The sequence below is a fragment of the Saccopteryx leptura genome, chromosome 5, assembly GCF_036850995.1.
Source record: "Saccopteryx leptura isolate mSacLep1 chromosome 5, mSacLep1_pri_phased_curated, whole genome shotgun sequence".
Taxonomy (NCBI): domain Eukaryota; kingdom Metazoa; phylum Chordata; class Mammalia; order Chiroptera; family Emballonuridae; genus Saccopteryx; species Saccopteryx leptura.
The window spans coordinates 125,624,654-125,650,606 of record NC_089507.1 but is presented as its reverse complement, the minus strand read 5'-3'; the positions used below and the strand labels follow the sequence as shown (position 1 = coordinate 125,650,606).

The following is a 25,953-nucleotide window of genomic DNA, read 5'->3' as shown; positions in this document are numbered from 1 at the left end:
ACCTAGGAGTAAATTTAATCAAGGAAGTTAAAGACTTGTACATGGAAAATTTTAAAACATTGATAACAGAAATCAAGAAAGATACGAACAAATGGAAGCATATACCATGTTCATAGTTAAGAAGAATAAACATCATTAAAATGTCTATATTACCCAAAGCAATGTATAAATTCAATGCAATTCCTATTAAAATACCAATGACATACTTCAAAGATATAGAACAAATATTCCAAAAGTTTATATGAACCAAAAAACAAAAACAAAAACATGAATAGCCTCAGCAATCTTGAAAAAAAGAATAAAGTGGGTAGTATCACACTTCTTGATATCAAGTTATACTACAAGGCTATTGTACTCAAAACAGCTTGGTAGTGACATAAGAACAGACCTATAGATCAATGGAACAGAACAGGGAACCCAGAAATAAATCCATACCTTTATGGCCAATTGATATTTGACAAAGGAGGTAAAAGCATACAATGGATTAAAGTCAGCCTCCTTAACAAATGATGTTGGGAAAACTGGACAGCTACCTGCAAAACAATGAAACTAGACCACCAACTTACACCACTCACAAAAATAAAAATGGATAAAAGACTTAAATGTAAGTCGTGAAACCATAAGCATCTTAGAAGAAAACATAGGCAGTAAGCTTTCCAACATCTCTTGCAGCAATATATTTGCTGATTTATCTCCACAGGCAAGTAAAATAAAGAACAGGATGAACAAATAGGACTATATCAAACTAAAAAGCTTTTGTACAGCTAAAGACAATATGAACAAAATAAAAAGACATACCACACAATGGGAGAACATATTCGACAATATGTCTAATAAGGGGTTAATAACCAAAATTTATAAAGAACTTGTAAAACTCAGCACCAGGAAGATAAACAGTCCAATCAAAAAATGGGCAAAAGAAATGAATAGACACTTCTCCAAAGAGGACAAACAGATGGACAATAGGCAGATGAAAAGATGTTCAACATCACTAATCATTAGAGAAATGCAAATTAAAACCACAATGAGATATCACCTCACACCAGTCAGAATGGTGCTCATCAACAAAACAACACATAGTAAGTGCTGGCGAGGAACCCTCCTGCACTGCTGGTGGGAATGCAGACTGGTGCAGCCACTGTGGAAAACAGTATGGAGATTCCTCAAAAAATTAAAAATTGAACTGCCTTTTGACCTAGCCATCCCCCTTTTATGAATATACCTTTAGAACACCATATCACTGATTCAAAAGAGGAAATACACCTCCATGTTTATGGCAGCATTGTCCACAGTAGCAAAGATCTGGAAACAGCCCAAGTGTCCATCAGTAGACAGGTGGATTAAAAAGCAGAGGTACATATATACTATGGAATACTACGGGGCCTTGAAAAAGGAGATCTTAGCTTTTGTGACATGGATGGATCTGGAAACTACTATGCTAAGTGAAATAAGCCAGGCAGAGGAAGAGAAAAAGATGATGAAATGAGATATTTTGGAATAAGTGCTAGGAGGATCTGTTGATTGACTGAATGTGGTAGTAAGAGAAAGAAATGAATAATAGAAGTTCCCAGGTTTCTGCCTTGAGTAACTGAATGGACCTTGGGAGCTTAAGAAAGGTAGTGGACAGGCTAGGAAGTGGATGAATTTGAGGGATATTTAGGAGGGAAATTTAGTAAAGGATGAGATATTTTTGGGTCTGGAAAAGGGGTGATGGAAGTGAAGTTGGAAGGCATGAACTTGAGGACATTATGCTAAGAGAAATAAGCCAGCCACATACCTGCAAAATACCTTATGATTCCACTTACATGAAGAACTGAGGGTAGTCAAGCTCAGAGGGACAGGAAGTGACACAGTGGTTGCCAGGGTCTGAGGAAGGTACAATGTGGGAGTTGTTTCATACATACAGTTTTTTTTTATGTGTGTGTTTTTTTGTGACAGAGACAGAGAGAGTCAGAGAGAGGGACAGATAGGGACAGACAGACTGGAAGGGAGAGAGATGAGAAGCATCAATCATTAGTTTTTCATTGCGACACCTTAATTGTTCATTGATTGCTTTCTCATATGTGCCTTGACCGTGGGCCTTCAGCAGACCGAGTAACCTCTTGCTCAAGCTAGCAACCTTGGGTCCAAGCTGGTGAGCCTTGCTCAAACCAGATGAGCCTGCACGCAAGCTGGCGACCTTGGGGTCTTGAACCTGGGTCCTTTGCATCCCAGTCCAACGCTTTATCCACTGCACCACTGCCTGGTCAGGTTCACTTATATAAAGTTTTAGTTTTATAAGATGAAAGGCGATTGGTTGCACAACAGTATGAATGTACTTAGCATGTACAGTTAAAAATGGTTATGGTGGGAAATTTTGTGTTATGTGTGTTTTACCACAATTTTTAAAAAAGGAACTGGACACCCTGAAAATGAACCTGGGATGATCAACTTCACAACATCCTAGTGTATTTTTTATTCATAGTGTTATAACAAATGACTCCCAAATTTAGCAGCGTAAAATAGCAAACAATTATTATCTCCCAGCCTCTGTGGGTCAGGAATCCAGAGCAGCTCAGCTGGATGCCTCTAACCAAAGGTCTCTCATGAAGCTGCAATTAAGTCGTCAGCACTGGTCCTACCTGAGGGCTCAGTTGAGGGAGGAACTCATGTGGTTTTTGGCAGGCTAAAGGTCCTGTTGGTAAGCAATATAGTTTCTTGCCAAGTGGGCCTTGACATAGGTCAGCTCACACGCGACAGCTGGATTCCATCCGAGTGTGCAAGTGAGAGCAAGAGGGTGCAGAACGTGGAAGCCAGAGTCTTTGTAACCTAATCTTGGAAGTGACATCTCATCATTTGTACCATATTATATTTGTTAGAAGAAAGTCACTGTTTCAGCAGAAACTTGAGGGGAGGAAATTAAACCAAGGCATGAATACCAGGAGGAGGGGACCATCAGAGGACTGGTGACATGACTAGACTAAAGAAATAAGAAATCTTCAGAGCCTCCAGGCAAAAAGATGAAATAATGTCAGTAGCAACAGAACAGTAATTTCAAGAAAATCTCAGGGAAAGAAAATATGAACCAGGAAAATCACTCAGCCAAGTTATCCTTCGAGTATCAAGGCTATTGATAAACAGTCATTTGTGTGCAAGAACTGCATGTATGGATGACCATACACAGGTGCTTTTCCTATGGACTCTATGAAAGCAGGTGTGTACGTCAAGGTACTCCAGAGAAACAGAACCAATAGGATAGATATATAGAAATTTATTGTAAGTAATTGGCTCACACAATTTTGAAGCCTGAGAAATCCCATCACCTGTTGTTTGCAAGCTGGAAAGCCTGTGGCGTGGTTCACTGTGAGGTCAAAGGACTGAGCACGAAGAGTGCAGAAGACCAATGTTCCAGCTCAAACCATCAGGCAGGGAAAGGCTGAGATCTTCCTTTCTGCCTGTTCTTCTAATTAGAGCTTCAACAGACTGGACGCTGCTCACCTACATTGGGGAGGGCAAGCTGCTTTACCCAGTCCACTAATCAAATGCTAATTTCACCCAGAAACACCCTCATAGAAACACCTACAAGTAAGGTTCAGCCAAGGATCTGGGCACCCCTGATACAGTCAAGTGGACATATAAAATAACTGTTACAGCAGGGGTCAGAAAACTGGCCACGAGCCAAATCTAGTTTGGCATTACAAAAATGCCAACCATTTTTGTAAATACGGTTTTGTTGGAACCTAGCAACGCCCATCGGTTTGCGTATTGTCCATGGCTTTTGCACCACCACAGCGGACCGATTTCAACAGATTCCCACAAAGCCTAAACTATTTACTATCTTTTTACTGAAAAACCTTGCCTATTCTTGTACTAGAGGATGCGCTTCATCCAGTGAAGATGATTAAAGAATCTAGGTAAAAGGGCTGATGGTATTTTCTATATTTACAGTAATTGTGGAGCCAAGGCTAAAATAAGGGAGGGTTTATTGGTATAAGAATAATTTATAAACATGTTATGAAAAAAATTGGTAAAAAAACAACTCAAAATGGAAGAGAAGTAGAATACGGAAATAGGAGGTAGAATAAGATTACACGTAGCTGTATACATAATGGGAATCAAGGGATGCCTATTACAAAATAATAAGACTGTGCTTGCGCAGGAACTCCAGGTCAAGGGTTAGTTAGCCTAGCAAGACCGAGGCAGTGGCCTTCTGCTGGAGGCTGGACTGTGGACTGCAACCGGCACTGATCCCGCCCCAGGGCGCCGGCTGTTCTGGGATGCGGACTTGGCCGCCCCGGGGAGATCACATACATACCGGTTAGGTTTGTGAAGTTAATGACTACAGGAAAATTTGAAGTCTAGGTTCTCAGATGTAGGTGAGTGAAAATTTGGCCTTTGATCTGACAGTGGAGCAATATGCCTGTCGGGAGTTGAATGATGGCATGTGACACCAGTGGGGTTTCCTAATCCATGCGACAGCATATGTCAGCTTGAACAAAGAAACTGGATGTGCACTAACTGTGGACTCCATCCAGTTCATTTAGTCAGCGCCATCACTAGAGTGCATGGTGCACCCTCGGTCTCAGGATCCTTTGGATAATAGGGTGGGCAAAAGTAGGTTTACCATTGTTTGAGAAACATTTCTTCTTGTATTATTGCTTACTAACTATATATTAATTATGTGTATTACATCAGGAAACTTACATTGCCCATCCCTGTATTTCAAACACTACACCCTGATATACAGAATATACCAGAATATATCACGTAGGAATGTCCAAGAAAAGTGATCACAAAGAAAACATTGGTAGGTTTCTTCAAAGTGAATATTACTGACGGTTTCTGCACACAATACAATAAAGTTAGAAATTAAAAGTAAAAATAAAAACAAAAAAGGCACTTCCACCTGGAAATAAAAAAAATCTACTGAACAACTCAGGCTAAAAGGGAAGTATAAACAAAAATTAAAGAATTTCTGAAATATTATATTGAAAAGGCTCCAAACCGAGAGTAGATTACCTTGTTGTACGAGAAGCAATGATCAGGAAAAAAACCATAGCCCTATACACCTACATCAAGTAAGATTAAAAAGCAAATTAAATGAATTAGATTTCCAATTCAGTCTAGAAAAAAGAATAAAATATACCAAAAGAAAGTACAAAAATATAACAAAGATTAAGTGCAGAGATTAATAAGATTGAAAACAGAAAAATGGTAGCTCAAATCCATTAATAAAACTTTTTTCTTTGGGGAAAATGTACAAACTAGACCACTAGCTAATTTAACCAAGGAGGTGTGATGATAGAAACAGGAAGGAGACAAAAGCCCACAGTGCAGGCGGCCCCTAAACTCTGGGAACGGCAGGAAACGGATTTTCCTCTGCTTCCAGGAATGCAGCTTCTCTTGGACAGACACCTCCAAGTGGAATTCCTGGTAGTCTATGTGTAACCATTGGAGGAGCTGTCAGACTGTTTCCCAGTGTGGCTGTATCATTTAACATTTCCACCAACAGTGTGTGAGGGTTTAATTCCTCCACACCCTAATAGTTGACATTGTCTTTTTTATTGTATCCATCCTAGCGGGTGTTCTAACTTCAAATCCTAGAAAGGCCCTGGGCAGTGGTGCTAAGGACCTTCAGTCTATGATGTAAGATCTCCAGAGTTCAACCTCTTGGCCTCGCCATCTCTTCACTGCCTCACTTCATTATATACATTTAGACATTACAGTATTTACATTTTTACTTCGTTATGTATAGTTTCTGATCTCTTGCATTTAACCCTTAACTGCTATTTCCAAAGAAGTGTTGCTTGAAGGATTAATGCTTCAGAACAATTTTGTTCTTCTATGAATTAGCAGGAACCAATTTTCTGGGACTAATGTGAATTCAATCCAGGAAATAAAATAAACAAAATGAAAATGAATGCCTACATTCCAACTGTCTACAAAGAAAATCGAATTTAAGCCCGTTGACTACAGTCAGCTCTGGCTGTAATAAGACATATATGTTTCTAAAAGTCACTGCTCTGTGCAAAATCACACAGTAAAAACCACAGCTTTTGGGAATAACAGAACTAGCGGCACAACCCCAACACTTTATCAGTGACACACTAAAGTTTAGGAACCGAATTGCCTGACCACGGTGGCACAGTGGGTAGTCAACCCAGGATGCTGAGGTCCTGGTTTGAAACACCAAGGTTGCCAGCTTGAGTGCGGGCTTGCTGGCTTGAGGGTGGGACTGTAGACATGATCCCAAGGTAGCTGGCTTGAAGCCCAAGGTCGCTGATTTGAGCAAGGAGTCACTGGCTCGGCTTCAGTCTGTCTCCCCCTACCCTCTTGTCAGGGCACATGAGAAGCAATCAATGAACAACTCAAGTGAAGCAACTACGAGCTGATGCTTCTCATCTCTCTCTTCCTGTCTCTCGAAAATCAATAACAATATAAATAAAATAAGGAGTAAAACCAGTAGCAGTTTTAAACATGCTACATGGTCAGGAAATACATAAATAGCACAATAAATGTGACAGGTAATCTTGAGGAAGGCCTGAGGGTGCCTGTGGTAGTGGGTCCGAGGGCTGCAGCTCTCAGGTTCCTGTGAATGGGGCAGGAGTGATTTGAAGCTGGAAGGAAAGCTGAACCCCAGATACGGGCCAGTGTGACTCCTAACGTGTGTCGAGCTGGTAAATGTCTGAGGGGTGTGTGTCTTCCTAGCAGCACAGTGCAGGTGGGTGCAGTTTTCTGTGTTCACCTGATGTTCCTTGTGAAACAAAAATGCACACCAGTACATGAGAAAAGTACATTATGCTCAAATCACTCTCATATAACAATTGTATTAGAACATATATGCATTTTCAGAACAAGTGCAATAGCTGAACAGCGTTTGCTAAGCTGTCACCAGTGACAATGGAATACTATTTCAAAAAGCCTTAATAATACATCAACGGTATCCTAATATTTTCAAAAATAACTATGATTGGTAAGAATTAAAAATAAAATAATATATTTTATAAGGTATTCATTGAAGAGATTTCTTTTCTATGCCTGTAAGTCATTTTTTCCTGGAAGTTTCTATTATTTGCTAATAAAATAGTTCATAGATTGAAGGCAAAGGACTAGTTAGTGAGAAGATTCAATTTCACCTTTAGTTCTTCTAGGACCAGCTAATGTAATCTTACTTAGTACTGAGTGTTTACAGTTTGCTTGCAACAGACAGAAACACAATCAAGAAAGAGGAACAAAGGATCCACCTTCTAAGTCATCAAAGTGCTTTATTTTGTAAAGCCCGACTCATGACTGGAGTGTATTGTTAGCACTAGGAGATACAAGGCAAACTTTCTCACTCTGTCCAAATAGTTTATCAACAGAAATGAATGACAGAGACTGTTTCAGACAAAAATAAAGCATTTTGTAAACTTCTAAGAGCATACACTGATTGGCCACAAAGGAAATAGTTACTCAAATAATGTATGTACCTTATCCTTACTTCAGGGTCTCATTCTTGTCATCTTAGGTCAAATCAACTACAGTATAACTTCAGAAGACTGAACATGACTGGATTCCAGAATGAAAAGTGGGGAGAAATAACCAAGTCATAATCTCAATTAATTTAAATGCATGAAATACAGATTTGGACAACCATGTCACAGAGGTGTTAACATCTGATCTTTTGAGGATAATAGATCTATGTGAAGTCAGTAGATAATAGTAGGATGGTGTTGCTATGGAATCCTAAAGACACTGATCTGTTGTATTACCTTGTGTTTCCCGAAGTAAACCCACGTACATTAGACTCAATTATAATCTTGATAGCCCTGAAGTAAGTCGCCGGCAGAGGCAGTATGGCGGGGTACTGCTGAGTTAGAAGTAATTGTTGAAGGGTGGATTATTCTTTCTTTTTCTTAAACTGCCTACAAAAACCATCTCATGTTTTCAACAAAGAACTTCAAAGGCACAGCTTTAGCACAGTGTATAAGTTGATAACTTATTCTAAGCAAGTCTAATATTTTAGCTTGACACCTTTCCAAAAATGCTGGAAAGTTGATAAATACATGATCGATGTTGGAAATTTATAACTTGATTAAACACAATCAGCACAGTTTAGGGCAATGAAATTACATAACCAGATTTGGGCTAAGCATTTAAAAAAATCATTAGGTTGATAAATGTATATCTGGAAGAAACAGAACAACCCTTTCCCTTTAATTGTAAAAGATTGCCTGCCATGTCCTTTGCATAAAACATTCATCCCAAAATATGACTGCAGGATACATTTCAAAATATGACAAACATTATTTCACCTACACTGTAAAATGACTTTACATGTAAACTTCAAAAAGCACATGCTGTACATTAAATTTTTAGATTCAAAAATATCCCTGTTTTCCTAATAATGTAAACAGTAATATTGAGGGTTTCAGTTAAAGGGATAATTTATAACAAAATACCACTGTTTAAACAATGGTCAAACATAAACATCTTATAATTCAGATTTGTAATCAGAACAGGAGACTTGAGAGTTCTAATGCTTTGCTCACCTTCCCACCATGGGAGATGTAGATACCATTGCCCCAAACTATGCACTTTTCAGGAAAGCCTTATTATCATTTTGTAGCATTAATTCCTATGTTTGCAACATAAGTGTAACAGTGAAGAAGCTCCAGGCAAAGGAAGAGAAGTAAGCAGTTTTCCCGGATGTATTTACTGAGGTGGAAATGTACAGATAGAATCACTAGGGGCATCAGCTTCTTGCTGGAGGAGGGGCGTTTGTCCTGGGACATCGGCAGCCCTGACACTGTGCAGAGACAGAACCCTGAACCAAGACACTCAAGACATGCCAGCACTCCTCTGTCCAGTGCGAGGGGCTTGGGGTACAGCTGTTAAGGAGTGTCAGCGTGCGTGGTAGGAGTGTAACATTCATGGTTAAGTTTTCTCCTTTTAATCACCATCATTATTATCATCATCATTATTATTATGTATACTGTCTCACATATTTCAACTCCAAAACATAAATTGATCCAGTTTATCATGTGATGCCGACATGGCTGGTCTGACATGCATTTCCTCCCCCCCCCATACTCATTCATTCCTTCGTTCCTTCACAGCTGGAATCAGAGGGTTGTTGCCCAAACATACTCTGACTGAAGCTGATCGACTTTATTACTTAATTAACTTTGAAGATACCCACACACACAGGCACACACACACGCACACACACACACATACACACACGTGCACGCACGCCTGTCAAAAATAGCTAGAATGATGCTGGGAAATAATCAGGTAGCTGTTAAAGCGAGTGGCCCCCAATCAGTCATCTTGGCCTGAAGATGTAAACGAGGAGGTGTGCTTCACTGAGTTTAGTTTTCAGTATTTCCTACACCAAAGCCACCTCGGTCCTTCCCATGTTCGTGTTCGCCTGAGACTGTGCAGGAGGTTACGTCAAGATGTGGCCAATAAAGTCCAAAAAGCGCTTTGAATACTGTTCTGGGTTCACGGTTGAGATCTCAGCGCCAGCCTGGGCAGTTTGAAAGGAGAAAAATATTGGTATAGTTACTCTTCAGTATCGACAGCAATGTCCAATTGCAGCTGAATGCAATGCTTATCATTTTCAAACCTATGCAGACTCTGCTCTTAAAATGTAACACAAAATAGCTTGGACAGTGGGTCTAAATACAAGGTTCGTAGGAATCTGTGTGAGAAAACAAGGCAGAGTGGCAGAACAACAGATGCTATTATCCAGAGCAGATTAAGGTCGTTTGAGGCCCCAGGGCCAGAAGAAAATATTGGGCCTCTTAAAAATAAAGAGAGAGAGAGACAGGGAAAATAAAAATACATGTTAACCATATTTTTAAATAAATAAAAAATATTATGTACTATTAATGTTAAAATTGCACATATGAAACCAAACTTGGTGTCATTAAAAAAAAGTGTAAAGTTGGGGTTTTGCGGGGCCCTTCAGAAGTCGGGGCCCAGGGCGCGCACTGGTGCGCCCGCTGTTAAATCCGCCTCTGCTATTATCACATACACCGTGATTGCTGTGACTTAAAAAAAAAAAAAGTCAAACTAGCCACATTTGTGATGTTCCTGCCAAACACTGGAATCTGTTCAGCCTACATTCTGAAGCCATGGGGACATTTTTTTTTTTTTGAGATAGCAGATTGTAGCTACCTTGAGAATGACACAAACATCAACCTTCGGCTAAAGGAAAACTGACGACAATGAAGGATTGTGTTCATTTTTCTGGTCAATGTAAGCAGTTGAATGCTTCAAACGGCGGCAGCAGAGATCCTAGGTTCTGTGTCTGCTGCCCGACTCCCAGCACCTGGACCAGGGAGACACAGCACTGTGACTGAGTCCCTCCCCGAGGACAGGGGCTGGCTTCCCTCAAGCATGTGGAACAGGGCTGCCATTGTTCCCCTTCAGAGACCTGCTTGGAGCAAGGATGCTGGGCCCCTTGCAACAGCAGGGTGGGGGATTTCCTATTTCAAGAGACAAGCAGACCCATGGGAGTTACTGACCACCTTCCTGAGCCGCAGAGGGGAAGAACAGAGCTTGCCTGAGTCACCTCGTGCTATTTGTAGACACCCGTGCACAATGGAAGGTCGCTGCAGTGCCCGGCCTGGGCTGCTGGGATGGCCAGAGGAGCTCAGGCCTTCAAGGTAGGTTCCCAGCAGCAGCTCAACCCAACAGTCCTTTAAGAAGAGTCATGTCTTATTCTTTTTTTCTTTTCTTTTTTTTTTTTGTGTGGCAGAGACAGAGAGAGTTAGAGAGAGGGACAGATAGGGACAGACAGGAAAGGAGAGAGATGAGAAACATAAATTCTTCGTTGTGATTCCTTAGTTGTTCATTGACTGCTTTCTCATATGTGCCTTGACTGGGGGCTACAGCAGACCAAGGGCTCAAGCCAGCGACCTTGGGCTCAAGCTGGTGAGCCTTGCTCAAACCAGATGAGCCCGTGTCCAAGCTGGCGACCTTGGGGTCTTGAACATGGGTCCTCCTTGTCCCTTGTCTGATGCTCTATCCACTGCGCCACCGCTTGGTCAGGAGAGTCATGTCTATTCTTGCAAACTGCGCATGATTTTAGGCCATGGTGTATACATGGGGCTGAGCTGGTAACTTCCATGGGAGAAGATGGGAGCCATGTTTGCTGTGGTGCATTTTCAATTCCATACAGAATAGAAGAGTAAAGTAGATTTGAGGAGAATGGGAACAAACACAGAGCCTCTCTCCACTGTTCAGCCTGTTTGTCTCATGTATCCCCTCAACAAAACCCCGCCAGTGAAGGATTAGGGCTCCTTTATCAGTTGGAAGAACTGAAGTCCAAAGTATTTCCTCAAGGTCACACAACTGGGAAAGCTGCAATAGGGACTCCAAACCAGGTCTATGGCTTATTTACTGCATCTGGTGGATCTGTAACAGCATAATGGGTGTCAACGACTTGTGAACTTGAACCAGGTGAATGGGGTTCACTGGTGGGGTGGAGGGATAGGACTAGCCCAGAGCAGGTGGCTGGGCTAGGTCTGGGGAGCATTCTCTGCCACTTCCTAGTGACCCTGGAGAGTTGCCACCTCAGCTCTCTTCCTCGGTGTCTTCAACTGATAAACAGGGATACACGAGTAGCCCTTCTATGCTTGTCATGGGATGAACAAGTTAACATAGGCCTGCAATAGTGACAATTCTGAGTAAGCACAATAAAGGTAAGGAATTCAGATGATTACATTTTGACCTTGCACTGGAAAAGATTTTTGTAATAGAAAAAATACACTTCATTGTGGGGAATAAATATACTGCTCACAAAAACTAGGGATGTTTCAAAATGAATATGAAGCTATAAAATATCCCCTAATTTTTGTGAGTGGTGTATATAATACTGTCTATTTTGGAAGTGTCTGAAATAGAGAACAGTGCTTCAGTTCTTGAACATTTCACTTAACTATCTTCAGCACTTTTATCTTTGAGACATTTTTCAAACAAAAAGAATATGAAGAACAGACTAGTGATGCAGGTGTCTAGATGAGTATCTCTAGTATGTGAAAAGAGGAGGCACGGCTAAGTTTGAGCAACATGTCAAAAGCCTGGGCAGTCCCGGGGAGCAGCGTGAGCATGGGCATTCACTGACTCGGCCTCTCATGCTCAGACCCCTGTGGGAAGCCAGAACCACACACGGACTTTGAGCATCACAGCGAAAAGGAACAGCCCAGAGGACTCAAGGGCCCAGAAGCAGAGAAGGAAACAAAAGGGAGGTACTTACGCCATGTTTAACAGTTTTTGCAGCATGGGCAGCTTTCTTTTTTGCATCATAATGGGTCAGAATGTCAATAATTGCCATAAAGTACACCTCTTTTCGAGGTGAGTCTGTAAAGGGACAAGAGCAAAGTTAGGGCATCAATGGTAACCCTGGGAAAGGCAGGGGCTGCTGATGCAGGAAGAAGAACTAGAGCTTAAGCGGTCTCATAGGATGAGTTTTAAAGGAGTCCACGCACAAGGCAACAGAGGCTTTTAAAGAGTCCCTGTGACTCCTGCATACCCCATTACATAGCCTAACTCTTGGAACCCAAGTTCCTCTCAATTTAAAAAGTAAGAAACGGGGCCCTGGCCGGTTGGCTCAGTGGTAGAGTGTCGGCCTGGCGTGTAGAAGTCCCGGGTTCGATTCCCGGCTAGGGCACACAGGAGAAGCGCCCATTTGCTTCTCCACCCCTCCCCCTCTCCTTCCTCTCTGTCTCTCTCTTCCTCTCCCACAGCCGAGGCTCCATTGGAGCAAAGATGGCCCAGGCGCTGGGGATGGCTGCTTGGCTTCTGCCCCAGGCGCTAGAGTGACTCTGGTCCCGGCAGAGCCACGCCCTGGAGGGGCAGAGCATCGCCCCCTGGTGGGCGTGCTGGGTGGATCCCAGTCGGGTGCATGTGGGAGTCTGTCTGTCTGTCTCTCCCGGTTTCTAGCTTCAGAAAAAAAAAAAAAAAAAAGTAAGAAACAAGAACACAACCCCAGGATATTAACAGTGGAAGGCCAAAGGTGAGATTGTTTTTATTTTTTGTTAATCTGCATTTTCTTTAATGACTGTATATTGCTTTGGTGTAAAAAAAACCCCATTTTAAAAATACTCTATACAACAAGTAGAAGCAATCATGCTACTCGATCCTCTTCAACCATTAGATGCTAATTTCAATTAGATGCTAGTTACAAATTCTCATTGGATCTAGCATCAGAATGGGATAAAGGCATATATCATGGACAATATCTATCTTCTACATATTTTCACAAATATAATGCTATTTTAATTATGAAGAGGAAATATAAATACATTTGACTGTACCTAATTTTCTATGTTAAAGAAATAATTTTGGTGAGCAAAATTAAAAATTGAACACAAACTCATTTGGCAGATATGCTATATGAGGTTTTTTAAAAACAACAATGAATCAAAATTTTTTTTTACTCAGAAAAAGAGGTCTGCTTTTCTCATCTCTCTAAAATATGTTTTTTTCATGTACATGTAGCTGTGGCAGAATGTAACATTTGTTCAAATATACAATTTCCAAGATACTGAAGATGAAGACGGTCCCACTCTAGAGGAGAAGGTCACAGACCCCTTAATGGGGGTGTGGGGAGGGACAGCTCGGGAGAGACACAGCAGCGAGCCAGAGGCTCCCATGGGGAGGGACAGCTCGGGAGAGACACAGCAGCAAGCCAGAGGCTCCCGTGGGGAGGGACAGCTCGGGAGAGACACAGCAGCAAGCCAGAGGCTCCCGTGGGGAGGGACAGCTCGGGAGAGACACAGCAGCAAGCCAGAGGCTCCCGTGGGGAGGGACAGCTCGGGAGAGACACAGCAGCAAGCCAGAGGCTCCCGTGGGGAGGGACAGCTCGGGAGAGACACAGCAGCAAGCCAGAGGCTCCCGTGGGGAGGGACAGCTCGGGAGAGACACAGCAGCAAGCCAGAGGCTCCCGTGGGGAGGGACAGCTCGGGAGAGACACAGCAGCAAGCCAGAGGCTCCCGTGGGGAGGGACAGCTCGGGAGAGACACAGCAGCAAGCCAGAGGCTCCCGTCCTCCACCCTCATGCCGCAGCGCTCCTGAGGAAGGACGGGCTGGCCGAGAGCACGTGTCCGTCCCGCAGGATGTCCACGGGAGGTGCAGAGTGGACCATGTTTGTACCTAGCTCAGGATTTGTGACACTTTACAGTTACATAAAAGAGAGAAACTTCTTATATATGTTATCTGTATTTATTAAGTTTGTGTATATGAGTTGTATACATAACATAATTTGTGGTTTCATAAACATCACAAAATTCAAGGATCTTATCACATTATTCTTTTCAAAATCAGAGATTACAGTTACTTTAATCTCCTCTGGTCCCCAAATCAATTTATTGGGACTCTGGAGAGCGAAGCCTGCAGGGCAGCATGATTTTAACTGGGTTATAATTACTGGTAAGAAAATGCATAAATAAAACGACTTCACAGGTAAGAAGAGGTGATAGTAACTGAGCTTACTTTCATGGCATTTAATTCCATAAACATCAATGTTTGGATCGAACTCCCCTGGAGCCAAGGGTGGGGAGCTGTTGAGTGTGTTTCCAGGGCTGTCTGGAGGGGTTCCCACGGGGTGGGTGCCATCGCTTTCCCCCTCCTCATCCCCGTCGTTCTCTTCACACTCCACCTCTTCCTGCTCCGCTCTCTCCGCGTCGTGGATTCCCACCAGCAGGCTGTAGTCCATGAGCTTCAGCTGGGCAAGAAACTGGAGGGCAGGAGGCAACAGGGTCAGTGAGGCCTTAAATAGAACCCTACAGTTAAAGAAAACAAGCTCGGAAAAATGTTCACGGGGAAGCTCTAAGGGAAGGAACGGGAGACGGGAGAGGGGGTGTCCCTGCAGGTGGCCAGGAGTCCCCTTTACGTGCTCTCAGAGTCCTGGGCAGTTTCTTTGGCCAAAAACGTGGCCGGGTGCGCCAGGCTGGCTTAGAGCTGGTGGCCTCCTCCCAGAAGGCCTGCTGGAGGCTGAGGCATGCACAGCTCACATCTAGGTGGGATTAGGTCAAAGAGCAGAGCCCATGGCTGGCAAAAATAAAAGACAGTGAAGGGGAAGAGAATGTTTCTCCCCATAATTAACACGGCTCATGGAAAAAACCAGGGACCTCCCAAGTAGCTCCTAGCAGAGCCTCTCAGAACAGTTTGCGAAAGCACATTGGAATCACCACACTCCACCAAAGAGAGTATTATGCTGTCCATCACAAATAAGTAAAAGCCCAAACGTCCCAATCAACCAGCAATGCGCGTCAGTGCTCTGGTCAATAACGCAGTCCTGTCCTGCCTGGTGTCCTTGTGGGGAAGCTGGGAGGCCAGAGGTTCCACTGCTGGTTCGCCCCGGTGAGGCAGGCCACACAGGCCCGGCTCCCGCCCCAGCTAGAAATTAATAGGGGCAAGACCCAGCTCTGGCTTTTGGCTACTCCTGCCTGGCAAGTTCTTTTTTGACTTTTCAGGTCATGATTTTTTTTTCTTTTTTAGCAGATGTCCCTGGACACATGACCTTAAGCACGACATACTAATTAATTATTCAGTTAAAATGTGGATAGTATTAATGAAGACGCAATGTGGCAGCCCCTCTGCTGGCCGGAACTAAAGAGCTTCCTAGTTCCCAGCTGGCTGGCTCTGCACAGGGTCCAACTCTGCCTGGACCCTGGGCTCGTGGTCCGAGAAGGTGCCTGACCCTAATTCTTGAAGGATTTGGTGCCATCCTTGCTCAGTGACGCAGAGCAACTCGGCCTCAGGGTTATTCTGATGGAATGGAAAAAATGAACTTCCTTACACAAAGGGTAAGCATATGAAATTATTGGTCTTAAAGTTCTGGCTGAAATAAAATGAAAGTAATTTGTGGAGATGTACAGAGAGATTTCTTTCCCCTAAGCTGGAGGGGAAACATCTTCATCTCTGAGCTGAAAGAGAAGCCACACTCCCTGAAAAGCAAGGCGAGGCCTCACACTCCAGCTTCGTCCTGATGCCTGCAGGTGTCACCAGCCCGGACCTCCTCCTGCTTGCATGCCCCTTCCTCGCTCCCATTTCTTCTTCAGTTTCCTAGGGACTCTATTTCCATTTGTTTTGGGCTCAGAAAAAAGAAATCACAAATCTTTAAGCAAGACAGGAAAAACTTAATGCTTAAAAATAACAGAAGCAAATCCTTAATAATAATAATAAGAAAGAGTAGTGCATGGTCAACAGGCACGTGAAAAGGTGCTCAGCATCACTAATCGTCAGGAAGATACTAATCAAAACCACAAGCTATCCCCTCACACCTGCTGAATGGCTGTTATCAAAAAGATCAGAAATAACAAGTGCTGGCAAGGACCTGGAGGAAAGGAGAACTTTGTGCACTGTTGGTGGGGTTGTAAATTGGTGCAGCCACTATGGAAAACAATAGGAAGTATTCTCAAAAAATTAAAAACAGAACTACCATATGATCAAGCAATCCCATTTCTGGGTATCTACCCAGGGGAAATGAAACCATTTTCTAGCACAACCCCCATGTTCACTGCAGCATTATTCACGATAGCCAAGACATGGAAACAACCTAAGTGTCCATTGCTGGATGGACGGATACGACAGCTGTGGTACATACACACAATGGGATATCATTTGCGACACATCGATGGACCGTGAGGACACTGTTCTGTGAAATAAGCCAGTCACAGGAAGACAAATACTGCATGGTGTAACTTATATGTGGAATCTTTAAAAAAAAATTGAACTCATAGAAGCAGAGTAGAAAAGTGGCTGGGGAAAGGATACAAACTTTCAGTTATAAGATGAATAAGGTCTGAAAATCTAGTGCAGCCATTTTCAATCTTTTCATCTCATGGCATAAAAACTACCAAAATTCTGCGGCACACCAAAAAATGTATTTTTTGCTGATCTGACCCCCAAAATAGGTATGATTTTGATTCATTCATACCAGGCAGCTATTGTTGTCTTGGCTGTTGTCATTTTAATTTGATTAAAAGGAAAAGGAGGTCAGTGCCCTTGACTGAATAGTCAGCTATTGCATGTTTTAAAAATTCTTGCAGCTCCCTGGCTGAAAATCTGATCTACACATGGTGACCACGGTTGATAACATTCTATTGTGTAACTGAGATCTGCTAAGAGAACAGCACTTAAATGTTTTCTCACACACACACTGAAAGGTAAACATATAATGTGATGAACATTCTAATTTAATTAACTAAATGGGGGATTTGGCATGGTGATGGGGCCAACTTGGACTTGGTGAACATGTTAAGGACACTACTCTTTTATGGATTCTTTTTTTTTTTTGTATTTTTCTGAAGTTGGAAACGGGGAGGGACAGTCAGACAGACTCCGGCATGCACCCGACAGGGATCCACCCGGCACACCCACCAGGGGCGAAGCTCTGCCCACCAGGGGGCGATACTCTGCCCCTCCGGGGCGTCGCTCTGCCGCGACCAGAGCCACTCTAGCGCCTGGGGCAGAGGCCAAGGAACCATCCCCAGCGCCCGGGCCATCTTTGCTCCAATGGAGCCTTGGCTGCGGGAGGGGAAGAGAGAGACAGAGAGGAAGGGGGGGGGGTGGAGAAGCAAATGGGCGCCTCTCATATGTGCCCTGGCCGGGAATTGAACCCGGGTCCCCCACACGCCAGGCCGACGCTCTACCGCTGAGCCAACTGGCAAGGGCTCTTTTATGGATTCTTGCTGTATTGGCCAAGAGTTTGCTTAAAGGCTTTTAATCACTGTAAAAAAAAAAAATAGAAGGCTGGATAAAGAAGATGGGGCACATATACACCATGGTATACTAGTCAGCTAGAAGAAATGATGACATTGGATCACTTACAGCAGAATGGTGGAATCTTGATAACATTATATGGAGTAAAATAAGCGAATCAGAAAAAAACAAGAACTGCAGGATTCCATACATTGGTGGGACATAAAAGTGAGACTAAGAGACATGGACAGGAGTGTAGTGGTTACGGGGGGTGGGGGGAGAGAAGGAGGGAGAGGGGGAGGGGGAGGGGTTCAAAGAAAATTGGATAGAGGGTGACGGAGGACGATCTCTCTTTGGGTGATGGGTATGCAACAGAACTAAATGACAAGATAACCTGGAAATGTTTTCTTTGAATATATGTACCCTGATTTATTGATGTCACCCCATTAAAATAAAATAAAATAAAAAGGTACAAAAACAAAAACAAAAAAAAACACACACACACACACAAAACATGATGATTAAATAAATATTACTTCTCCTTTATCTAAGAATAATTTAAAAAGAGATGAGGTTTTTGTGCATCTCTGTAAAGGCCTAAGACTTCATCTTAAAAGATAAACTCTATTTCTTAACAAAAAAAAAAAACAACAAAAAAAAGGAGAAAATCCTATTATTATGGATAAATATATCAAATCATCACATTGTATACTGTAAACGCCTTACAATTTTACTTGTTGATTATACCTTAATAGAGCTGGGGGGAAAAAATAAAGGTGCTACTCAGCCTATTAAAAAACAAACAACAGAGCATTGACTCTCAAGCCTGGAGTCAAGTTTTCTGAGCCACTGCTTCTCCCCATGGCTTTTCCCAAACCCTGCTATTAGTCATCACAGAACCAACTGGCCACTTCCACTTCCTGCAGCCAGCCTTCCTTCCTAACGGTCAGAGACTGCTCATCCTCCCGTGTCATCATGGCAGCTGCTGGGCTTTGGGGAACATCTGGCCAGGAACATGTTGTGTGGACGACCTGCCCCATATCGAGAGAACGATAATAGCATAAAATGCTTGGATTCTTTACCCACACAGAGCCAAACACTGAGCCAGGACCTGACTCAGACTTTTCTGCTCCCCATGGGTCCATGACGTGGAAGAGAACTAAGCTATGGGGCACGGAGACAGCTGGTCTGGCCTGAGATAGGCATTCAGATCCCTGTGAGAGACAGCAACCAGGCTCAGGCAGATTAAAGAACTTTCCAAAGGTTCATAACTAAGAGGTGGTGGATTTAGGATCCCACATTCAAAGTCACGCTCTTCTTTGCATTACGCTGTCTCGGGAAGCTGCATTCAGGCTGCTTTTCCCAAATCTCGTTCTACACAATGCTGGTAGAAAAATGAAGAGGTAAAACAAATTGAATGGCTTTTGAGGAGATGGATCTCCAAAGTGAGTAAGTGCTGTGGCTCTCTGAGGGGGTATCAGCAAGCAGCAGGGGTCACACCAATGTGATCCTGGACTCTTCTTTCCCCCTTCAGAACAGTGTTTGGCAACAAAAGACACTGGGAACTACTGCATTAGAAATAAGCAGCCATATCCTCTTACCCCAGGGAGGTAGGGAGGGCAGGATGCTCACTGGGGGCCCGGCTTTTGCCCTATCTGTTCAAGGCTCCCAGGGGACTGTGCCTGTGGCTGCTCGGCCTCTAGCCTCCTAAACAGGGTCAGTGCCTCCTTTGTCTCTTTTGTTATCCTCTCCCAAGCCTAGCACAGTGCCTGCCCCAACCCCTTTACCAAAGTATCTCTCGGGCCTGCTCCCCTCCCCCACTGTCTCCAAGCAGAGGTCCAGGCAGACCTGGAGACACATCGATTGCCAGGTGGCAGTATCTCCCCCTGGAGAGCATATGTATGCGGTGGGGCAAGATGCGGGGGGGGGGGGGGGCTTGGCCAGGCTGGGCATTGCTCAGCTAGTATGGTGGCAGGGCAAAGGTCCCCTTCTCCCCATCTCTGCTCCTCTGGGCCCTTGGAAGGTCCCTGGGAAGTGGGAAGGACTGAAGGCTACCCAGACATCCTCCTCCAGCCCTCTGGAAAGGGAACAGCTTTACAAAATGCAAATTTGATCTTCTTATGCCCCAGTGTAAGAACTTTCCATGGCGTCCCATTTCTTGCAGGGCAGAAACAAACTCTAATGTGGTTCAGGGAACCTGGCTAGTTTGGCCCATCGCCTCTTGGGCAGTCTGGAACCCTGTTCTCTCCTGCCCCCAGTTACCTCCCGCTAAAACTTTGGATCTCAACTGCAGGGCCGGGCTGGGGACCTTGCTCAGAAAGCCTCTCCGGCCCCTGCCCAGGCCTCCCACAGCACGGGCCTGGGCAGCGATGTGCTTTCCCCTAACGATGTGGCATAACTGCTCGTTCATCTGGTCAGATTCCGGAGTAATTTCTGTCTCTCACAAATACGGTGGTCCCACAATGGCAGGGGCTCTGGCCCATTCTGCCCTCGTTGTACTTGTGACTCCCAGGAAGTGATGGTAGGTACTCAATATTTATTGAACAAGTGAAGGAGATGCCTGCTTCTTCTTCCCCATCCTCCTAACTCTCCTGAATTTTTCATAATCCCTTTCTCCCCAAAATAAATGCCTCAACCAAATAAAAACAAAGAACAAAGCAACAAAAAAACCTTTGTTTGAGACTCCAAGAGACAGCACTTATCAGAAGCAAAAAGAAACCATATACTATACAATTTATCTTACAAAACAGAAACTCTGTTTAACATGTAGGTCTACTATTTGGCCTTCAGACGATTGACTTTCAGATACATGTTCAAGTGTTTTATGCACAAAAGTAAGGATGCCTGTAATTAACCTGCTGTGCTCAGTGGGGTGGCCTCCAGCCCATACTGTCCCCTTGCAGCTGTGCTGGACAGAGGTCAGGCAGTCCTGAGCTCCTTCCCTGGGCATCCCACCTGCAGGCAGACCACTGCGCAGGCTCCTCTTCCAGTACGGAAACAACTATAGTCAAGAGTGAATGAAGGCAGCTGCCCGCGCTGCCCACTGAACCATCAGTGGGATGAACAATGCGGCTCCAGGCAGGAGCTGTTTGACCTTCCTGAGAAGACCACGGAAACCAACTGCAGCCTAAATGGGTACAAGGTACATTTTTAAGCCTATGAGCCTAAGGTAGAAAGGGAAGGAAGTACTCAGGGTTGAGGATTATATTTGCTGATAAGGGCGACTCAGTGATTCTACTTCTTTAATTGCAGTATGAGATTTTTTTTTTTAAAGTATAGAGTTTGGAATTGCATAGGAGATAAAATGTTTTTTTCCTCTCACTTATTAGCTCTGTGCCTTGATAACGAGTTCACCTGTCTGAGCTTCAGTTATTCTATTAATATGGGACAATAGCACATATCTCATGGGAGTGTGGAAAGGATTGCAAAGAGATAATGTAGCTGAGGCAATGAATCAAGCAACAATGGCAGCTGCTGTTATCACTGTCCATGTTGTGATCATTACAGGAGATCATCAAGTGTGCAGTTTACACAAGTCAGGTGGGCCAACAGGAGAAACATAAGGGAACACCCACTGGTTCATTAGCCCTTACACTCACAAACTCTATTTAAATGTCTTTGGAAGTAGCGTGAAATGAGATGTGGCAATAAATACAAGATTCTCATTAGAAAACAATTCCTGTTGGGTGCTACAAAACTACTGTGGCCTGGAAGGACAGGTGGAGAGGAGAGGCAGGGGTCCAGGCCCCCCTTCCTGGGCTCTGCCACCAACTAACAGTAGGAACTTAATACATATCTGCCCGTTTCTGTGCGTCCCTTTATGCTTCTGCCTCAAATATATTGATTGTTTTTAAGTACGTAAGATTTCAAAGCATGAAGATTTTAAAATCTTCATAAACTTATGTTCCTTGCTTTTCTTTCTTTTCAATTTCTTAATAATTATATAAAAAACTCCGATCAGCCTCTTTTCCCCTCAGAATATTCCATCTAATTTGATTCCTTCATAATTAATTCCTCATCAGCCATAAAAAAAGAAGGAACTCTTACCCTTTGCGATGGCACGTATGGATCTGGAGAGCATTGTGCTAAGTGAAGTGAGCCAGGCAGAGAAAGACAAGGACCATATGATTCCACTCATATGTGGAGTCTAGTGAACAAAATGAACTAACAAACAAAATAGAAACAGACTCACAGATGCAGAGAACAGACTGACAGTTTTCAGAGGGGTAAGGGCTGCAGGCTAAGTGAAAAAGGTAACAGGATTAAACAAAGAAAAAAATTTTATACACATAATTAATTCCTCACTATGCCACATCTTTAAGCTAGTATCTTCCTCAAGACCTTTATGAGCCCTGTCACAAACTTTTCTAGAAAACTATGTGGCGAAAGAGCCATTAATAAACTCTTTTCACAACAAATTTAAATCCCCTCTATTTGCTAACTTTATTAACACATTCGCTCTACTGAATTATACCCAACACACCTGCGACATAGAATGAAAATTCTAACCAGACTTAAGAGTTATATTTTATCACTTGTTAAAAGTTATAAGAACCCTCCTTTGGAGAATTTATCAGAAAACAAGGTCTCAACTATGCTTATAGTTTATATCAGGGCAGTTTAGGATTGTAGCTGACGGCCTCAAATCTGACTGAATTTAGTAGCTGTGTGTCTTTGAGTGAATCACATAGTGTCTTTGGACTCGATTTTGTCATCCATAAACTGGGGTAATAATAGTACTCGCCCTCTAGGAGCTGTTTTAAGTATGAAAAAAGATAATGACTGCATGCAAAGACCTTAGGGTCTTCATGCTCCATAAATGTTGGCTGCCACCCTCTCCCTCCCACCCATTGCCAAAGTTGTGGGCCATAAAGGTGAGTGTTGAGAGGCCCTGTGATAGGGGTGTTCCCAGACACCATAGGCAGAGCACAGTTCTGCCTTGTGTGACACTGGATCCCACTGTGAGCTGATGAGAGGTCAGCTTTGGCTCTCTACCATGATGATCAGAGTTGACAACAAGCAGGCCAGAAGGCAAGAGTGACTTTCATTCTCCACAGAGCACTTTCTTTTGGAGAAAAAGGCTCATGTATATTTAGTTATGTGCAGAGGTATCTAAACCAGGGTACTTTCCATGGCGTATGAACAGAAAAGGATTTCAGCTGTAGAAAAAAAAACCCCAGCTAGATTCTCAAATGACAATTCTTTTCTTTCTTCTACAAAACTATTATTGAGCTGTAATTTACTCATTTTTTACTTTAAGCATTAAGTAAAAACCAAAAAAGTCCCACTCCTACCCTCCCTCAAAACTGTACTCAAAGAGCCTAGTCAGCTAAATAAGAAAGCATGAAACTGATGAAAAACTAAGCTAGATTAAATTCTAGCCTCATTGTCAAGATCAGATGTCAAACTACTTTACCATAATTACCTGCTAAAAAATTTAATGATGCTTCAGCATGAATTTCAAAACTAAAGACACTGTTATCGACCATTGAGAATTTTTCTAAATGAAAGAACACTTCTGCCCTGCCTTCATTTCCACAAAGCAGCTAAGTGTGGAAGCACATATGGAATTAAACTATCCAAATGATCTAATCAATGACATTATCAGAGACAACAAAAGGACTAAGAGGATCCTTGCATAACTCAACCGTAAATCCGAACCACTTCAGCTACATCATTTGTGGAGTCTAAGTATAGTATAATGATATACAGCCAACAGAAGAGAAGACGAGGTTTTGGCAGATCATGGATAACCCTAAGGGCTATTTACCATACATAATTACTAAAGCAACTTTATTCTCAGGATCAAAGATTTGCTGATTAATGAGTAAAAATCCAAGAGTATATGTCTACTTATGTTACTGAGTTATCAGTTAGATCAAGGTGACCCCAAAGTAAGAGGGAAATGCTTAACTACTGAGGAAAAAATAAATGCTTATTAATGAAAGACTGGAGAAAAATGTTATATGATGAAAAAACATTTTTAACTATTTTTGAAAGTGGACACTTGTATCTTTCACAAATCGCCAATATTTAGGTTCTAAAAGAAGCATACACCACATAGGTTAAAAGTATGTAAATTTAAAAAAAATTAAAATAGTTATGACTTAAAAATAATTATAAACTAACTTGGTCATAGTGTCTTGCAATGAAAGAGATGTTGGAAAATTAAAAAGAAAAATCTTCTGTCCTCATGAACACCGTCTAATGCATGACATTCATCCTGGGGCCAAACTCATTTCAACTGGCTTTGTTTAATGATATGAAAAAGAAAAAAATGTTTCCACAAAGCCTCTGAGTAGCATTCTGTACTGGTGGGAAGGGAACTGTATTTCAAATTACAAAAAAAAAGGACATGAGCATATATACATAATACGAACAAAAGTAACTGCTCAGCAAAACTTAGTAAGTGTCCTGTAACATAACTCATTTCAAGGAAGTAACTTTTTTCCCGAATTCATTTCTAAAAGAATGACACACAAGGAAGTCCAGTGGGAGAACTGCAATGCTTTTAGAGTAAACAAAAGGGAAGAAAAGGTATATTTTTAATTCTTAAAACAATATTTAAAAAGAAAACTCTTTCATTATAGACTTCAAGCCCATTTCTACACAGTGTTTTATTTTTCATAACCATCTCTCATGACCCTCCTGTCCAAACGGCCTTTTTGCTGTTCCTGAATTGTGTACGGCTGGCTGACTGGGCCTAATGACACTAGCTTCATAGAGGCTGGTGACAATATTAAAGCATGAAGTGATTGAGGCTATGTTTACTAACACTGAGATGTGTTTTTGATGAAGAAAACCCCAAATTCAAATGGTTACTAAACATTTGTTTTTGAAATGCTCTGCTGCTTCATAGAATGTAGCCATTCCCCTCCACCCCAACTCTGATGGCCATGGGCAGTCGGTCTGAATGGGCTTCACCTACACTCAGGCTAGCCCCCCCAGCACAGGCTAGCCCCCCCAGCACAGGCTAGCCCCCACCAGCACAGGCTAGCCCCCAGCACAGGCTAGCCCCCACCAGCACAGGCTAGCCCCCCCAGCACAGGCTAGCCCCCAGCACAGGCTAGCCCCCACCAGCACAGGCTAGCCCCCAGCACAGGCTAGCCCCCACCAGCACAGGCTAGCCCCCACCAGCACAGGCTAGCCCCCAGCACAGGCTAGCCCCCACCAGCACAGGCTAGCCCCCCCAGCACAGGCTAGCCCCCAGCACAGGCTAGCCCCCACCAGCACAGGCTAGCCCCCACCAGCACAGGCTAGCCCCCAGCACAGGCTGTCCCCCCCAGCACAGGCTAGTCCCCCCCAGCACAGGCTAGTCCCCCCCAGCACAGGCTAGCCCCCCCAGCACAGGCTAGCCCCCACCAGCACAGGCTAGCCCCCAGCACAGGCTAGCCCCCACCAGCACAGGCTAGCCCCCAGCACAGGCTAGCCCCCACCAGCACAGGCTAGCCCCCACCAGCACAGGCTAGCCCCCACCAGCACAGGCTAGCCCCCAGCACAGGCTAGCCCCCACCAGCACAGGCTAGCCCCCCCAGCACAGGCTAGCCCCCACCAGCACAGGCTAGCCACCACCAGCACAGGCTAGCCCCCAGCACAGGCTAGCCCCCACCAGCACAGGCTAGCCCCCAGCACAGGCTAGCCCCCAGCACAGGCTAGCCCCCACCAGCACAGGCTAGCCCCCCCAGCACAGGCTAGCCCCCAGCACAGGCTAGCCCCCACCAGCACAGGCTAGCCCCCACCAGCACAGGCTAGCCCCCAGCACAGGCTGTCCCCCCCAGCACAGGCTAGTCCCCCCCAGCACAGGCTAGCCCCCCCAGCACAGGCTAGCCCCCACCAGCACAGGCTAGTCCCCAGCACAGGCTAGCCCCCACCAGCACAGGCTAGCCCCCACCAGCACAGGCTAGCCCCCCCAGCACAGGCTAGCCCCCACCAGCACAGGCTAGCCCCCACCAGCACAGGCTAGCCCCCAGCACAGGCTATCCCCCAGCACAGGCTGTCCCCCCCAGCACAGGCTAGTCCCCCCCAGCACAGGCTAGCCCCCCCAGCACAGGCTAGCCCCCCAGCACAGGCTAGTCCCCAGCACAGGCTATTTCCCCAGCACAGGCTAGCCCCACCAGCACAGAACGTGGGAGCCGGAGGCTGGAGGCACCAGCAGAAGACAGCAGGCACTTCCCAGCATGTATCTCTTTCCAACCACATCACATATAAGACACACTTGTTTATATCTGATTTTGATCATGTGCAACATATAGTTTTGCCTTGGTTGTGGATTTTGAC

At 44.0% G+C, this 25,953-nt stretch overlaps 1 protein-coding gene across 1 annotated transcript in view; it reads right to left on the bottom strand.

Annotated features, from left to right (window-relative positions):
- Positions 1–6,933: 6,933 nt before the first annotated feature.
- PIP4K2A (phosphatidylinositol-5-phosphate 4-kinase type 2 alpha) overlaps positions 6,934–25,953 on the bottom strand; it is a 211,278-nt gene continuing 192,258 nt past the window's right edge. The window contains exons 8-10 of the mRNA XM_066384555.1: positions 14,464–14,707; positions 12,227–12,330; positions 6,934–9,490 (exon numbers count right to left, since the gene is read on the bottom strand). Of these exons, the coding sequence (XP_066240652.1) occupies positions 9,410–9,490; positions 12,227–12,330; positions 14,464–14,707 (429 nt within the window). The 3' untranslated portion in view covers positions 6,934–9,409. The remainder of the gene's footprint in view (positions 9,491–12,226; positions 12,331–14,463; positions 14,708–25,953) is intronic.